The sequence below is a fragment of the Haliotis rubra genome, unplaced genomic scaffold (genome assembly GCF_003918875.1).
Source record: "Haliotis rubra isolate DU_JTF1 unplaced genomic scaffold, ASM391887v1 Scf27, whole genome shotgun sequence".
NCBI classification, from domain to species: domain Eukaryota; kingdom Metazoa; phylum Mollusca; class Gastropoda; order Lepetellida; family Haliotidae; genus Haliotis; species Haliotis rubra.
In genome coordinates this window covers 3363788-3380509 of record NW_025766780.1, presented here as the reverse complement: position 1 = coordinate 3380509, position 16722 = coordinate 3363788, and the positions used below count along the sequence as shown (strand labels likewise).

General features: G+C 42.0%; 1 protein-coding gene across 1 annotated transcript; it reads left to right on the top strand.

The window, feature by feature from the left end:
• The first annotated feature begins 14040 nt into the window (after positions 1-14040).
• On the top strand, positions 14041-16722 carry LOC124280541. The gene is made up of 2 exons (XM_046716489.1): positions 14041-14142; positions 15597-16722. Exons 1-2 carry the CDS (start codon positions 14076-14078, stop codon positions 16073-16075), a joined length of 546 nt encoding a protein of 181 aa, XP_046572445.1. The 5' UTR covers positions 14041-14075; the 3' UTR covers positions 16076-16722.

Here is a 16722-nt window from a genome sequence, read left to right as displayed (position 1 = left end):
ACGTAATTATCATTTAGAAACATCTGTAAACATCGGCATCTGTCTATTCATGTATACATGCACGCACACGCACGCACGCACACACACACACACACACGCAAACACACACACACACACACAAAACACACACAAACACACACACATAACATAACATAACATAACATATAGTGAGTGCTTTAAGTGAGTCTAAACTTTTGATGGGTAGTATATCTTCAGTACACATTCACCATATATTCAACAGCAACATATAGTTGAAAACACTTTATTGACCCTGACAGACACATATATATATTACAATGGGTGACTAAAACCCATCATATTTCTTGAAGGGTAATGCAGGCAGATCGGTGTCCCTTCCATACACTGCACAGGACCTGAGAGGGCATGGGATCTCCCACCACAGGTAATGGACACAGGTAGACAACGTAATTGATGCTGTGTCGTGACTCACTATCGCAGCTTCTTACCAATGATCATGGGACTGACAGGTCCTATGGCCAGAGCAACAAACCTGTCACAGGAGATACATTCTTACAGATAGTACGACAAACCCGATTATAGAGATCGAATATTTCTGAAATCCTTTTAAAAGTTATATATAAAGGGTAGTCCCAATAAAGAGTGCAAATGCTAAATTTGTGACTAAATATATACTTGACATTAAAGTTAGCGATAATGAAAACTTTGTCAATATAAGTTTAATGCAGGCAGAGTACACAAGTTCATGAAAATATCCCCAAAATATTCATGATCCCTATTTTTTGTTCACTATAGCAGAACCCTCTACATGAACAGCATCCTAATTTGGATGTCTTTTGTTATACGCCCCACATGAGGAAGGGAAAACGCGGGGCATTTATTTCTCTGCAAATCAATTTCATAAATGCATTGTACCTCGTAACCATGGCTGTTTCTAACAATGTCCTGCTTGAAGCGAGGATGCACACTGTCGGGTACAACAAATACCAGGTCTTAGCAAACAGTGGAATCATGACGGCATCTACATATCCACATATGGCATCGGTGGTGGGTCCGCTGGTGTCTGGCCTGTTGGGTAGATGATCCTAAAGGAAGATCATAAATAGAGGACGCATCATGGATTGGGGTTAGTTGCATCTGTACCGTCCTACCACCAAGGTGAAACATGCACGGAAGATGGTGATTGTCCCTGAAGAGTTATGGCAAAGTCTGCAAGAAGAAAAACGTCAACGGCAGTTGCTCAAGTCCAACCTGTTGGAACAGAAACACTTGCACACGCTTCACGATATGGATACCCTCGTCCGTGATGACACGGTTTCCTTTAGGGACAGAGAGCACCAGTATAACACCTTGTTGCAACACACCTTGGCGTTTCAAGACCAAGCAGCGACCAAACCACGGTCTTTAGATGCAACTGGAACCCCTAGGACTGGAACCCCCAGGGTTGGAACCAGGGACGAGACACCCAGGGATGGAACTCCCCTAGCTCACCGTAAGTACGGTTTACTTACTGAGTCACACTCGTGATCGTCCCGCGTAGAGGTCGCATTCATAAGAATCAGTCCGCGAAGCCGGTCGTAGAGCAGTGGCTCATGTTTTTTTGTTCTTTGTTTCAGAACCGATGTCAAAGCGATTCTGAATGAAGTCGTGCAAACGGTTCCCAAAACGCTACAAGCCGAGGCCAAGCAGTTGATGGCACGTATTCAAGCCCACCCTGACTTGGGTTGGAATGGGAACGGTCAATTCGTGGTAGAAGGGGAACCCATGCCTGGGACTCACATGCTGGATCTCATCAATGATCTTGTTCGACAACGTACCAAATCAGACCCTCCACGGGGCTGGAATATTCTGGGCCAGTATCTTGCTTCCAGCAACGTACCCCATGAACTGATTGGCAACCCTCTACGTTGGTCCTGGATGATGAAAACCAAAGGGTCATCCACCCAGCCGCCTGCCACCCCCGTGAAGCGTCAACACCCACCAGGGGAAGGTGGGTTGTTTTGACCCCACCCCCATCCAACTTTCCTCTGGAACCCAAGAAGAAGAAGAAGTCAGCAACGACACCAACAACAGCAGAGACCCCCTCCTCCTCCTCCCCTCTCAACCGGGTTCGTCAGTGGATTCACTTTTCATAAAAGGGAGCAGAGGGTGATGTCAACGACAGTGTCAACATTAGAAAGAGAAACAACAACAGCAAAGAGTCCTCTTTGTCTCCTGCATGGACACGATGGCTCCACAACACCTATTACGATCCAAAATACCCAGCAGGCTATGGAGGGTGGCTTTCCTTGTGGCAAGCAACAGCAGCAGGACATCAAGCCAAAGCAGGACCCAGGAATGGGGGACCAAGACCCACACAACGTCAGGTTCGCCAATGGTTGAAAACCCAGGACGCGTACACCTTGCACACCTTGCACACCTTGCACCAGCCCGACGCTCGTTTCCCAGGGATCATTACCGTGTGGATGGCGTGGATGAATTGTAACAGGCCAATTTGAGCGATCTCCTTGCGTATCAGAAAGAGAACCAAGGCTACCGGGATTTGCTGTGTGTCATCGATGTCTTCTCCAAAATGGCTTGGGTGCAGCCCATGAAAGCCAAAACGGGTGCCACTTTGATAGTTGGAATGTCATGATTTGCACCGGATGGCTCCAACAACAGTGGAATTGTCAATCACTTCAACCCTGGTTCAGTGCCTCTTGGTGGATGTACTGTTTGTATGTACTGGCTCATCGTGCCCGTGGATGGTCTTTTGATGAAGTGATGGAACAGTTTGATCCCTACGATACCCCTGTCAATAAAGAGCGTGTCAGACGTTGGTTTCAACCCACACGCCTGACAGACAACAACAACCATGATCCACAACCCTGCCAAAGGACACAACCTTATCGTTCTGATGTTATGATGTTCTGATGTTACAGTTCATACTGTTTGTAAACAAAAGATCAGGGACGCCCCTAATCCCTTAGGGATTATGTCAACCTATCGTTGTTATTGTTGTTGTTTGCACTGGATGCAGCATTCTTTTGAGAGAGATGGGTTGCCCTGAGAAGGGCTGTTGAAGAGTGAGGGTGAATCTCACTCACAGTGTCCACAGCTTGGCCATACATTGGCGTGAGTGAATGTCAAGCTTTGTTTTTACCGGACACTTACTGCCATGCGTCAACCGGCGAATATAGGTATCCTTGAGGCTGGTACCACAGTAAAAACAGCAAAAAGTGCCATTGTACGCTATGGTGCCCTTGGCATACACAGGTAATCCTCCTCTGCATTGAGTACACTGCCATGCCGGCAAGGGTGGCGAGGGTGAGGGTGATGGTGTCTCCAAGGAAATCAATTCTGAGTCCCAGTTCTCTGCCATAGTGTGGGTTGTAACACTGCTTCGGTCACCCTCCTCATGATATAGGAGAGCTGACCATAAAATAACCGGTGCCACGTCACCACCACACGCGCGACCATGACGTCATCAATGCCACGTCATCGACGACACGTCATCGATGTCTCGTCGCCAATATAAACTCCAGCATTTGTAAGTGAGGGCTATCGCGATGTAACATGGACACAAGAAGAGTTGAAGTCATCGGACCAACACCTTACCGAAAAGATTGCGGTAGAAAGCAATGTCTACGATGTAGCCCAAGCTTGCAAGTGAAGACCGGTATCAAAATGGAAGAGGGTACAACAGCAGCAGAACCGGTATTGATCCCAACAACGGGAGCAGAAGCAGCGGCAGCCCCACCACCAACAATGACAACAGAAACGACAACCGCACCACCACCACCAACAACGACAACAGCCACATCTGAAAGCCTACCAAAATGGTCGTCAAATTGGCGGTTGATTATATGCCAAACCTGCTTCAAAGCCTTTCCCTCCAATCGCTTCGATGTAGTCCCGGGAGCTCCCTTTTACGTGTGTATCTTTTACGTGTGTGTGAAGGGATCACCAACTGCATGATGATGTCTGCCCAGGGACATTTATCTTCCGAGGCCTTGATCTGCTATGCCGGTGTTAAACATGCCTTGCCATGCCAACGTCCCTTTTCAGGGGCCACCCACCTCGCTCGAAAGAAAACCTGAGTGACAAAGCTTGAACCACACACTTCTCTAGGCACGCCATCGTCTTCTCACCACTCTCCCTCCCTCGCTCCCTCTCCTTCCCGTCCGCCGCTCGTCCGTCCGCCATCTTGCATTGTGTCTACGCTCGCGAGATTCCACGAGATCCCCACGAGATCCCACCGGATTGGCCGCCATCTTGAACAGGGCGTCCATCTTGGCCTGGAGGTGACGTCATCGGGATACGCCCGCACACCGGAGCCGGACGTGACGTCATCACGATGCGTGCACATACCGGAACCGGAACCCAAGTTATCTAACCGCCATCTTGAAAATACCCCAGGGTGACACTTAGGAGAAAAACATGATGAGTTGGCCAATTTCCAGGTGTTATTGAGTATTAGAAGTACGGGAATTCATTTGGAACCGACGGCGACAGCCGGAGGTTTCAAATTAAATATTCCTGTGCTTCAAATACTCAATAACACCCGGAAATTGGCCAACACATGATGTTTATCGACATTGTAAACACAAAAGTAAACCAAAAGGTCTACACACGTTTTTGCGTCTGCACTCATTGACACCGAGTATGGGTACAGCAGTGAAATGTCATCAGCCGGCCGTTTCGGCTGCCTCCTATGGTAGCATCTGGAACTGTTTATTTGTGACGTCATTCGGACTTTACGTCACAATATGATTTTAATGACGTCATCACAGCTGACGACGTAACAATACAATGGTGTGAGCGATGTTTGTATGTATTAATACGCAGCGAATTTCCGGGAATCGAATACCATTTGATCATGTTTTTCAACCAATCAGATTAAAGAACACAGTGACTTTTGGTTTACAATGTATACTACTGCTAGTTGTCAGTGTTATTAAAAATAATAATAAGGTTTGACAGCCTGTAGGTCGGGGGTTATAGACCTGACATTCTAGAGGTAGTTAGAAATAGCAAGAAAAACTGCTTCTGTCGTGTTGGAGACAAGTATTCTCTTTCCACTAGTACTCCTCAAAAGAAGTTAAGGGTCACAAGTATTTTGGATTAAAAGTATAAGATATGGAAATAAAATTGTGACAACCAATGACATAAACAAAACCTCAAGCTCTTAAGAAACGAAAACAAAAACAAAAAGTGAATTGATAAGACACAACTTTATTCCAAAATTCATCGAAGTCAAGTACCCCAAAATCAGAGTTCACACAAAGTCAGAAATCTTTAGTAACTCGTGTAGCCACCGTTAGCGTGGATGCATTCCTGACAACGTTGACGCATGTTGTTCATTAAGCGTCTGAAATACTGTTGAGGGCTTGCTGCCCATTCTGCGACTAGTCATTGACCCAGTTCCTGGAGATTGATGGCAGGGACGTGATAAGCTCGAATTCTTCGTCCTAACTCATCCCAGGCATGCTCAATTGGTGACAAGTCGGGTGAATATGCAGGCCACACCATGTGCTGAACGTTCTGCTGCTGCAGAAAGTCTGTTACCACCCTGGGACGATGGGGTCTAGCGTTATCATCCTTGAACCAGGCCAATGGTCCAGGTTGACGAAGAAGTGGCATTACCAGAAGTTGGATAATCTCGTTGAGGTTTCGAAGACCAGTCAAATTCCCATGGACGATGTAGAGAGCAGTTCTGTGGTGCACTGAGACACCCGCCCAGACCATCACACTTCCGCCTCCGAAAGGTAAACGTTGGGCAATGTTTACGTCAGCATACCTCTCTCGTTGACGACGATAAACACGGGCACGACCATCATAAATCTGGAGTGTGAAGCGGGATTCATCAGAAAAGATTGTCTGTGCCCACTGACCATGGTTCCAACGAACAAGCCGTCGGCACCAATCTCGGGGAGCTCTTCTGTGCCGCTCAAGTAGTGGTGGTCGCACTGCAGGACGTCGAGAACGCAAACCTCGGATTTCGAACTGTCTGATCGGATACGTTGGTGCCACGGCCAGCTCTCAGCTGATCCTGAAGATGTCTTGGGTTCACAAATCGCTGTCGCAAAGCCATCATCATCAAGTAGCGATCATCACGGGCTGTTGTTGATCGGGGTCTTCCGGAACGGGGCCGATTCTGGACAGCATTTGTTGTCCTGAACCTCTGCCATAGTCTCCCAATAACACTCTGGCTTACATTTAGTCGCCTAGCAACACTTCGTTGGGTTTGACCATCTTGAAGCCAACCTATTGCCCTTCCTCTGTCTTGGATGCTGAGCTATCGTCTGACCATCTTCAAATTTCTAATGAGGCCCATTTGAAAATGCTTGGTCTTTTTATTGTGAAAATTTGCATTCATAAAATGACATCCATGGACAGCACGTGTAAAATGTGCATTAGGTGGCATAATGGTTGTTTCGAGGACGAGGGTCAATTTAGTGTGGCCGAGTTCATGGTTTAAATCAAGAAGTCCGAATTTACTGTTAAATTTGACAGTTACCTAAGGGAACGGGTAATGATAACATTTCTCATACACTTATGATGTATTCAGTCCAAATAACACCCATACAGAAAGTTTCCTGTCCTAATAGTCTCAAAATTGCCTATTCTAATTTTGATGTGCACATTTTGTTTGACCCTTAACTTCTTTTGAGTAGTATATATTAATGTCTAAGAAGCTACTATAACATACATGTATGAAAACCGAACTCAGCATAAATGTACTGTACTGGCGTATGCTGTCATAAATAGTTCTATGTTCACGTGTTGTAGAGAACTTTCATAAAAGAGTTCAATACCAGCGCCTTGAGCATGCACTAGTGCGTGGATATGTGCGCTATATAAATATCCTATTATAATAATAATAATAATAAAAAAAATATTATCTTTAATCTATAAAACATAATAATAAAATAATAATAACTTCCTTTTTAAATAAAATAATAATAGTAATGTGTAGCATATATATTGGAAATAAAATCTAGAGAGGAGTTGTCTCAAAATAGATATTCAGATTGGTAGATGATACAAGTACATCGTGTCTGACCGTCCGATCCGGTAAATCACTTCTTACAAGAGACGAAAGCTGGAGACTACATCCAACCCCCATCAGCATTGAAGGAAAACAAAGTTCTATGGATAGTCAACTTCTTTATTGTAATGAGTGCGACGTTTCGGCGTAGGTACTAACTCTGTTATCAAGCAAGGGATGAATGAGTGAGACGTTTCGGCGTAGGTACTAACACCATTATCAAGCAAGGGATGAATGAGTGAGACGTTTCGGCGAAGGTACTAACACCGTTATCGGCAAGGGATGAATGAGTGAGACGTTTCGGCGTAAGTGCTAAGACCGTTATCGGCAAGGGATGAATGAGTGAGACGTTTCGGCGTAAGTGCTAACACCGTTATCAAGCAAGTGATGAATGAGTGAGACGTTTCGGCGAAGGTACTAACACCGTTATCAAGCAAGTGATGAATGAGTGAGACGTTTCGGCGAAGGTACTAACACTGTTATCAAGCAAGTGATGAATGAGTGAGACGTTTCGGCGAAGGTACTAACACCGTTATCAAGCAAGTGATGAATGAGTGAGACGTTTCGGCGTAGGTACTAACACCGTTATCAAGCAAGTGATGAATGAGTGAGACGTTTCGGCGTAGGTACTAACACCGTTATCAAGCAAGTGATGAATGAGTGAGACGTTTCGGCGAAGGTACTAACACCGTTATCAAGCAAGTGATGAATGAGTGAGACGTTTCGGCGAGGGTACTAACACTGTTATCAAGCAAGTGATGAATGAGTGAGACGTTTCGGCGAAGGTACTAACACCGTTATCAAGCAAGTGATGAATGAGTGAGACGTTTCGGCGAGGGTACTAACACCGTTATCAAGCAAGTGATGAATGAGTGAGACGTTTCGGCGAAGGTACTAACACCGTTATCAAGCAAGTGATGAATGAGTGAGGCGTTTAGGCGAGGATTCTAACACTGTTATCAAGCAAGTGATGAATGAGTGAGACGTTTCGGCGAAGGTACTAACAGCGTTATCAAGCAAGTGATGAATGAGTGAGACGTTTCGGCGAGGGTTCTAACACTGTTATCAAGCAAGTGATGAATGAGTGAGACGTTTCGGCGAGGGTACTAACACTGTTATCAAGCAAGTGATGAATGAGTGAGACGTTTCGGCGAAGGTACTAACACTGTTATCAAGCAAGTGATGAATGAGTGAGACGTTTCGGCGAAGGTACTAACACCGTTATCAAGCAAGTGATGAATGAGTGAGACGTTTCGGCGAGGGTTCTAACACTGTTATCAAGCAAGTGATGAATGAGTGAGACGTTTCGGCGAGGGTTCTAACACTGTTATCAAGCAAGTGATGAATGAGTGAGACGTTTCGGCGAAGGTACTAACACCGTTATCAAGCAAGTGATGAATGAGTGAGACGTTTCGGCGTAGGTACTAACACTGTTATGAAGCATTGGTCTTCAGCAAGCATGCTTGTCATTAGAGACGACTAAAGGGATCGGGTAGTTCAGCACGCTGATTGGTGGACACATGCCGTCGTATCAGGGTTCACAGATCGATTCTCATCAATTGTCAATTTCTGGATTGTATTGTTCAGACTCGATTCTTTACACACCGTTGTGATATGGTTCAATTATTGCTGTGTACATCGTTAACCAAAAATCAAACAGCCAATTCATTTGGTGACCGACAGACAGTCTCACCGAGGCTACTTTTATACACATTAATACAGTCAGTTATAGCTGAACGTGGCATGAAAACAGATAGGTTATAAGATTCTCTCCTATCTAACGGCCAGTTGTCACACAGCTATGTTTGTATTTACAAAGTAGTCACATTAACTTGGTTTCTGGCAAAGTTAACGATTGATTGGTACTTAGTAAAGCCCATCTGTATGTGATTCTATTTATGAGCAATTATATCAGTTCTATGATATTCAGTAATTTTTGGTAACCTCCATAATGTTTACTTCGCTCTGATTCCCTAATTTATACCTAGTCTTCCATTGTTGACAAATTTGCGAATGGCCCAATAGCAACGTGATACCTTATCAACGCATTGTTGCAAATAACTGAACATGGCGTCATCTTTTGTACATGGTTATTGGGCGGTGGGGTAGCCTTGTGGTTAAATCGTTCGCTCGTCACGCCGAATACCTGGGTTCGATTCCCGACATGGGTACAAAGTGTGAAGCCCATTTCTGGTGCCCCCCGCCGTGCTGAAATAATGCTCAAAGCGGCGTAAAAGCATACTCACTCACTCAGTCGTTATTTGTTACAATTGTTCCGACTGAGCTAAGGTGTCAAGTTGCTGACAAAACTACCTATTTCTACATGTTCGTATGTTTGGGGGTAGAATAGAACTGGTTTTGAAAGTTTCGTTTTAAAGAGCGTGTCTAAAACAAGGAATTCACTCGGGGCGGTTAATGTGTAATTTCTTGTTGCTCGTAGATAATTCTCGGAAATATTTCATGTTAGATGGACTAATCATGCATTTAAACACCTCTGCCGTACACAATGTTTTGGTGATTCGCCTTTGGATGGGTAGACAAACATTTCGTCCTGGAAATACAGTTATCACATTCATAAATATATACCAAATACAAATACATGTATCTACTAAAAACTGAGTGGGGCCCAGAATCTAGACTTGCGAAATGATTCTAGACTCGAGTAGGATTCCCTCTTTAATATAGTCCTTTTCTTATTGTCTATCTGAGTTACTACGTTACAATATATACAGTGCTATGTATAACAGTTTACAGCCCGTCACTTCATGTATCACTCTTGTTTGACAACGGTACAAGAATCTGTATCGAAACGTCGCACTCACGAAATAAAGAAGTTGTTATCCATAAAACTTGTTCTATATTGTACGTCTCAACTTCTAAAATGCCACTCAAACAAGTCAGACAGTTTAAACCCATTACCAGAACATCACAAGCTGTGATAGTGCGTCATTGGAGGGACGCCACGCGCCAATCAGCCCTACTTATAGATAATGAGTATTGTTGTGGACATAACTGGCCCTTAATGCCTTTAATTGGTCATAAACGGTGTTGATTTTTCAGGAATGTAAATTACATGTGAAATACGTTCTATAGCTACGACCTGAAAATAGTGAAACCCGATCTGTTTTTATCCTTGTGACCTAGGACGTTTCCATGGCGATGTTATAATGCTAGAATGAAAGACTTCTTCGATTATATACCAGATGATAATATATTGACTGTGTATATGAAAATGATGATTATCCCAAAGATACATTTGATATGCCTCGATCTTCTAGAGATCAGGTTTATAATAATTATGGGAAAAAACTTGCTGAATTATGTTGCACTTTTGGCATTCATGCCTTAAATGGTAGATTAGCAAATGATTTATGTGGTCAATTCACATGCTTTACTTATAACGGTTGCAGTGTAGTTGACTACATGCTAGCTTCTTCGTCACTATTCCCTTTCATCACGCAGTTTAATGTCGGCACACTAGATAACTCATGTCACTTTCCACTGTCATGCACACTCAATATCAACACACTTAACAGTAAACTCCCCTCTACTGCTTATTCTAATACGCTTACCTCAAACAGTAATGTACAAGAGGGTAAACATGATAAATGGACAAAATATATGTGGTGCAAGGATGAAAACAGTGCATTCATTCCAAACTTTCGGTCATTGTTTAATAATCAATACAGTCATTTAAATGCCCTCATCCATAACAATATCGACCAAGCACTTTCACATTTAGTAACTCTTTTCCAGAAAGCAGCTGATCACACAAAAACCATATGTAATGGTTTATTTCCTTCACAAACAAGAACTCAACCACCTAGGTGGGATCAGGACTTAGAAAACTTAAAGCATGACAAATATGCAGCACTCAGAGCCCATAGAGATCACAATGCAGACTTTAATATCTTCAGACAGTTACGAACACTCTTCAAATGTGCATTCAAGCAAAAAAGATTAAATTTCCAAAATAAACAGAAAGATAAACTAGTAGCAGCAAGCACCAACCCTAAATTATTTTGGAAAACACTTAAAAATTACAGATCTTCACCACAACTTTCACCCAATATCACATGCCAACAGTGGACAGATCATTTCTCAAATCTGTTATGCATTAATACTTCGCAAAAAACACCAGAACATTTACCTTCACCTTTACAATCTACAAGCAACAATGATTCTTTTTTGAACCAACCATTTTCCGAACAAGAAATATCTACAACTATTCTCTCTTTGCCAGTCAGTAAAGCCCCTGGTCCAGACGGAATTGCAAATGAATTTCTAAAGGAGTCGAGATGTTTCATTGTTCTTACTCTCACTGTTCTTTTCAACAGAATTTATGACTCTGGCTATTTCCCTCCCAGTTGGGGTAAGAGCATTATTTGCCCTTTGTTGAAATCTGGCGACAAGAACGACCCCGATAATTATCGTGGTATATCCCTCATTGATTCCCTTTGTAAATTATTTACATCAATTCTAAATAAAAGATTAAAAATCGGGTGTGATTTAAATAATATCATTTGTGAATATCAGGCTGGCTTTAGGGAAAACTATTCTACAACAGACCACATTTTTACACTTCAGGCTTTCATACAGAAGATTCATGTAAAAAACAGGGCAGATTTTATTGTCTTTTTATCGATTTTTCAAAAGCTTTCGATACTCTTAAACATGATATACTTATAGATTCTCTTCGTAAGGTTGGATTAGATGGGAAGTTCTTAGATATTATCACATGTATGTATAATTCACTTTGTACCTGTGTTAGAACCCCTGAGGGACTTTCTAAGCAATTTTCTTGTAATGTGGGTACCCGCCAGGGATGCATTTTAAGCCCTTAGATAGTTATAATATTTATTAATCATTTATGCACAATTATGCCAAATGAAGGTGGTAAGGGAATATTTGTCAATGCTGTTTTCAATAATGTGTATGCCCTTATGTTTGCTGATGATGTTTCGGCTCTTTCGGACACTTGTATTCAACTGCAGAAAAAGATAAATGCCCTTGAATTATTTTGTGAGGAAACAGGAATGAAAGTAAACGTTAAGAAAACAAAAGTGGTTGCTTTCAGAAATGGTGGGCCTCTTAGATCTTATGAAAAGTGGTATTTTAATGGGGAACAAAAAGAAACAGTATCTTTTTATAAATATCTTGGCATCATATTTACACCAAAACTTGTTTGGTCCAGGGCACAATTATGTTTAGCTTCTCAAGCTAGAAAGGCAATTTTATCAATTAATCACTTTCAAAGGAAATTCGGAAACATTAACTGTACAGATCTATTCAAAATTTTTGATGCACTGATCACACCAATATTATGCTACGGATCAGAAATATGGGGAACTTCCTATTGTAAAAGTATTGAATCGGTACAGCTTGATTTTTGTAAAAAGTATCTGAAAATAAATAGGTCATCTTGTAATTCCATGGCCCTGGGTGAATGTGGCAGATTGCCCCTGCAGCTTAATTATATGACCCGAGTAATCAAATATTGGTGTAGATTGTTACAACTTCCTCATGACAGATTACCTTTTCAAAGCTACCTTATGCTCAAGTCTTTAGATGATAGTGGTAGAACTACATGGGCATCAAAAGTTAAAAATCTTCTGTTTAATTTTGGTTTTGGATATGTTTGGTTGAGCCAAGATGTTGGTGATGTAAAGATGTTTATAAGCTTATTTAAACAAAGATTATCAGATAATTTAAAACAGTCCTGGTACTCTTCCCTGAGTAATTCTTCCAAATGCAACTATTATCAGTATTTTAAATCAGCGTTAAATGTTGAATGTTATTTATCGTTTAACCTTTCTACACATTTAAGAGCTGTTTTAGCACAATTTAGGTGTAGTAATTTTAAAATAGCTGTAGAAACTGGGCGTTATAACAACACTGATTATAATCAAAGATTTTGTACATCATGCAAATCTAAAGGTCTTACCTATATTGAAGATGAATTCCATGTACTGTTCATCTGTGAGTCCTATTCACACCTAAGAGAGAGGTTTATTACAAAATGTGTTAAAAAGCCTTATACTGTATATTCTTTAGCAAATCTTTTCAAGAATACTAATGTAGACACTGTAAAATCTGTTGCCTTGTATCTATTTTATGTTAAAGGATTATTATAAACACATGAAAGCACATTGTGCCCCTGACTACACTGAAATTTCCTTTGAATGTATTTTGGGCCTATGGCCTTTTACTGCAAATAAACTCTGTCTGTCTGTGTGTCTGTCTGTTATAATGCAACCCATGTGAATAAGTTTCTTTAAAACTTCGTTTATTCAAACTACTTAATTGTTTCAATATGTCCAAAGTGCTACGAAAGTCTATTTTCTATGTCTGTTTAATACATTTAACAAACGTTTGGTGTATCCCCTCTGATTATACACCCGGTTACAACAGACAGGAACCTCACCCCACAACGCTGTCTATACATGTTCGTTAACATCTCCTTACGTCGGGGAATCTTACGTATGTGTGTGGGTCAAGGACCTTGCACTGCACAGCGTGATATCTCAATGTCTAAAACCTGACCGTCATGGTCAGTCTAGGCAAAGGGCACATATCCAAAGTCGTCGCCTCAGGCTCGTGGACAGTGCTAGCCCTCCGCAATACCATGGACGCTGCGGTTTCACGTGTAAGCCCAACACACTGACTGCAAGCCCAGCGGTCCTTGTTGTATCCCTTAACACCGATGCCAGCCAGGGTATCAACAAGCAGCATCTTTAATAGCATTTTGGTTTGACTAACTGAGGGGAATGAATCACCGAGCGTCTGATCTCCGATCACGTGCTCTATCCACTGGCCCACGGAATCTTTCCCAAAAATCGTAATTTGAGATCATTTTAACATTGTCAATGATTACCTATAATTGCCTTTGTTGTCCCCAAATATAACTTTGGGGAAAATGGTTATACACCAGTGCCTGGTATGGAATATTTTGACATTTTGACACTGTCAAAATTGCCATTCTTTTGAAATACCAAATGTCATGTGAGTAGATTTAGTTGCATGACGCTCGGCATACTGTCCATTCCAAGTTCTAACTGGAGCGGCCATGGTTGACATGATGCGTGCGGCTGTTCTTGTTGGAGTTTTGTTGTCTGTGAGCAGTACGTTTGCAGGTCTGTATTAGCTAACTGTAAACCGAAATTGTAGATACGTGTTTAATATACAGGAGTGAATATCGGAGTAAGAGCATTAGATAGGTTGTTGTGAGCAGAGGGTGTGATTAAACCAGTAATTCTGTAATACCAACTTTGGCAGAAACTTTCATTAAAGTGGAACACATCTGTAACCTAACTGAGGTACTTAATCACAATAGCACGAGCATATATGTACGACATGCTTGGGTCCAAATAAGTTACAATGAACAGTAAGGCCTTAATTCATCTCCGTGCTATGGTTCCGGGCGTTGTAAAGTGGGGCTGCTCAAGCTTGACATGTATATTCTGCATTTGTTTCGCAGTAAAGTGAAACTTAGTTCTGTCTGGCATCTTGATTTAAATACAAACAATGCTACATCTTTACGCTTATCTGCAGCTGTGTTACTTCAAAGTTGTTGCCTTGCAGAACATTATGTGAAATGTTTAGGTGAATCATCACAGGTTGCTCAACCCAGTGCACGTGAATTATCGGAGGTCGTGGGAGCACAATGGGTGTAAATAATCGTTTACCATGTAGTTATATTTGTTACATCGTCTATGAATTCTGAACATCCTCTTTAAACTTCATCATCTTAGAAATTGTAAATTGAATTTCAGAATTTCGTCGTATTTGCTTTCAAACAAAAACTACACTAGCAAGATTATGTTACTTCCTTTGTCCGATACATTTTATATTTATTTGGAATTATTATACCAATATCATAGATATATGTAGGCAATATTTAAGATGCGATATAAAAGTTTAATTAATATGGCTGAGGACAGGACCTAATTATGAACTATATGATTCAAATCAAATTATGCTTTCATTGTTCATTGGAATTTACTCTACAAGTCATTTTTCAATTAAATAAAGCCAGTGGGCAGTTGATTGTAAACACTGATGAAGACGACATCTGTACTTGATAACATAGATTCGTGGTTCAAAAGAAATACTTGCTCATGCCTCGTTCCAAAATGGTCCATGATTTGATATTGATGTCCTGGATGGAGACATATAAAGGTTATAGATTTAATATTGATATGTTCGTCTGTGAGTGTATATATATAAAGCTATGGTAAGAAAATAAATTGCAATCTGTTTTCTGTCGTAGAAATATATCGTAAGGATATCTTAACTGTTAGTATGTAAGTATTTCATGTTGATCCAAGATGGTGTTATGTACTCCACTCCACCAAGCACTATCCAGCATACTGAGTCTGAGTTGGGTATTCGAGTGAAGTTGCAGGCTAATTTACCTCGTGGGCTAGCAGGGTGAAACCGGCATCAGTCCAGAGAAAGGCGCAGACACGCGCACATGCACGGACACACAGACACCCCCCTATTAATGTGCAACAGCATCTCGGCGTTAAACCAGTTTTACACCGCACCTCGCTTTGCTGCAGTTTTACATAATTCTGATTTGTTACAGATGCAAGTGTGGAAGATGAGTTGTGGGACAGGTTCCGACTGTGGTTCCACACAATGGACCACAATTACGACAATGTTATTTCCCTGGCGGATACAGAAAACTGTACGGCAAGACACGTGACTGAATCCGATCACCCAGCTACAGTCCGCGCAAAGTGTGAGGAGTTTCTGCCCAGGTGGTACAAATTCTTTATACTCAGAGGCCATGACAGCATCACAGAGAATCAGTTCGTGCAGAACTTCAGAGAATTGAGAGATGATGACATAAACAAGTTCGAAAAGATTGTTTTCCAAGGTTCTAAGATGTTCTGGATCATCATTGACATGAACAATGACAGAACCATAACACCAGACGAAGACGCCTGTGTGGGAGACAGGCCGTATGACGCCTTTGTGTTGTCTGTCAATTTTGCCATTTACATGCTGTATGGCATAACAGTGGAAGAAACAGTCGACCCCTTCTGTCCATGGGTATATTGATATTGTTGTTTCTGACAGCCGTCAAGTGACCCTACAATACTCCATAGCTTTGTGAAACTCTCACGGTCATGCGAGTTGCCGAGTTTAGTCCGAAACAGACGGAGACGGAACGATAAGGCGCCCAGGTAACCGATGTAGGCTACATCCTACCTGGAGGATCCAGGTTACCTCTCCGTCTGTTTCGGACTTAACTTGGCAACTCGCATGATCGTGAGAGCTTCACAAGGCGAGGGTCTGACGACCATTTCCTCAAATTACTTACACAAATACTCATGTACCATCAACACACATACAAGGACTAACACAACACAAGGTTCGATACATAAGCCGCAGTCAGTTCTTCAATGTACAAGTGCTTGGACAAGAGCAGACAGAACACAGATTGGCTTCCGGGATCGACAGAGATTCGACTTGCTGAGCTCACTGTGAAACCTGCACCAATCTCCTAATGGTTGAGCTGTCGTTTTGAAGTGTTCGAGCCTGTCCCGCGTTTGACATAGGCCCTGTTTCATCGTTTTGTACCCGGCTATTTAATTGTTTTGGCAATGCATTAACCTTGTAATAGTATTTTCCTTTAGTTACTTTCAGTATTAGAACCATATATTTAATACTTGCTCAAAATGTTCAATAAAATAATGCAAATGAAA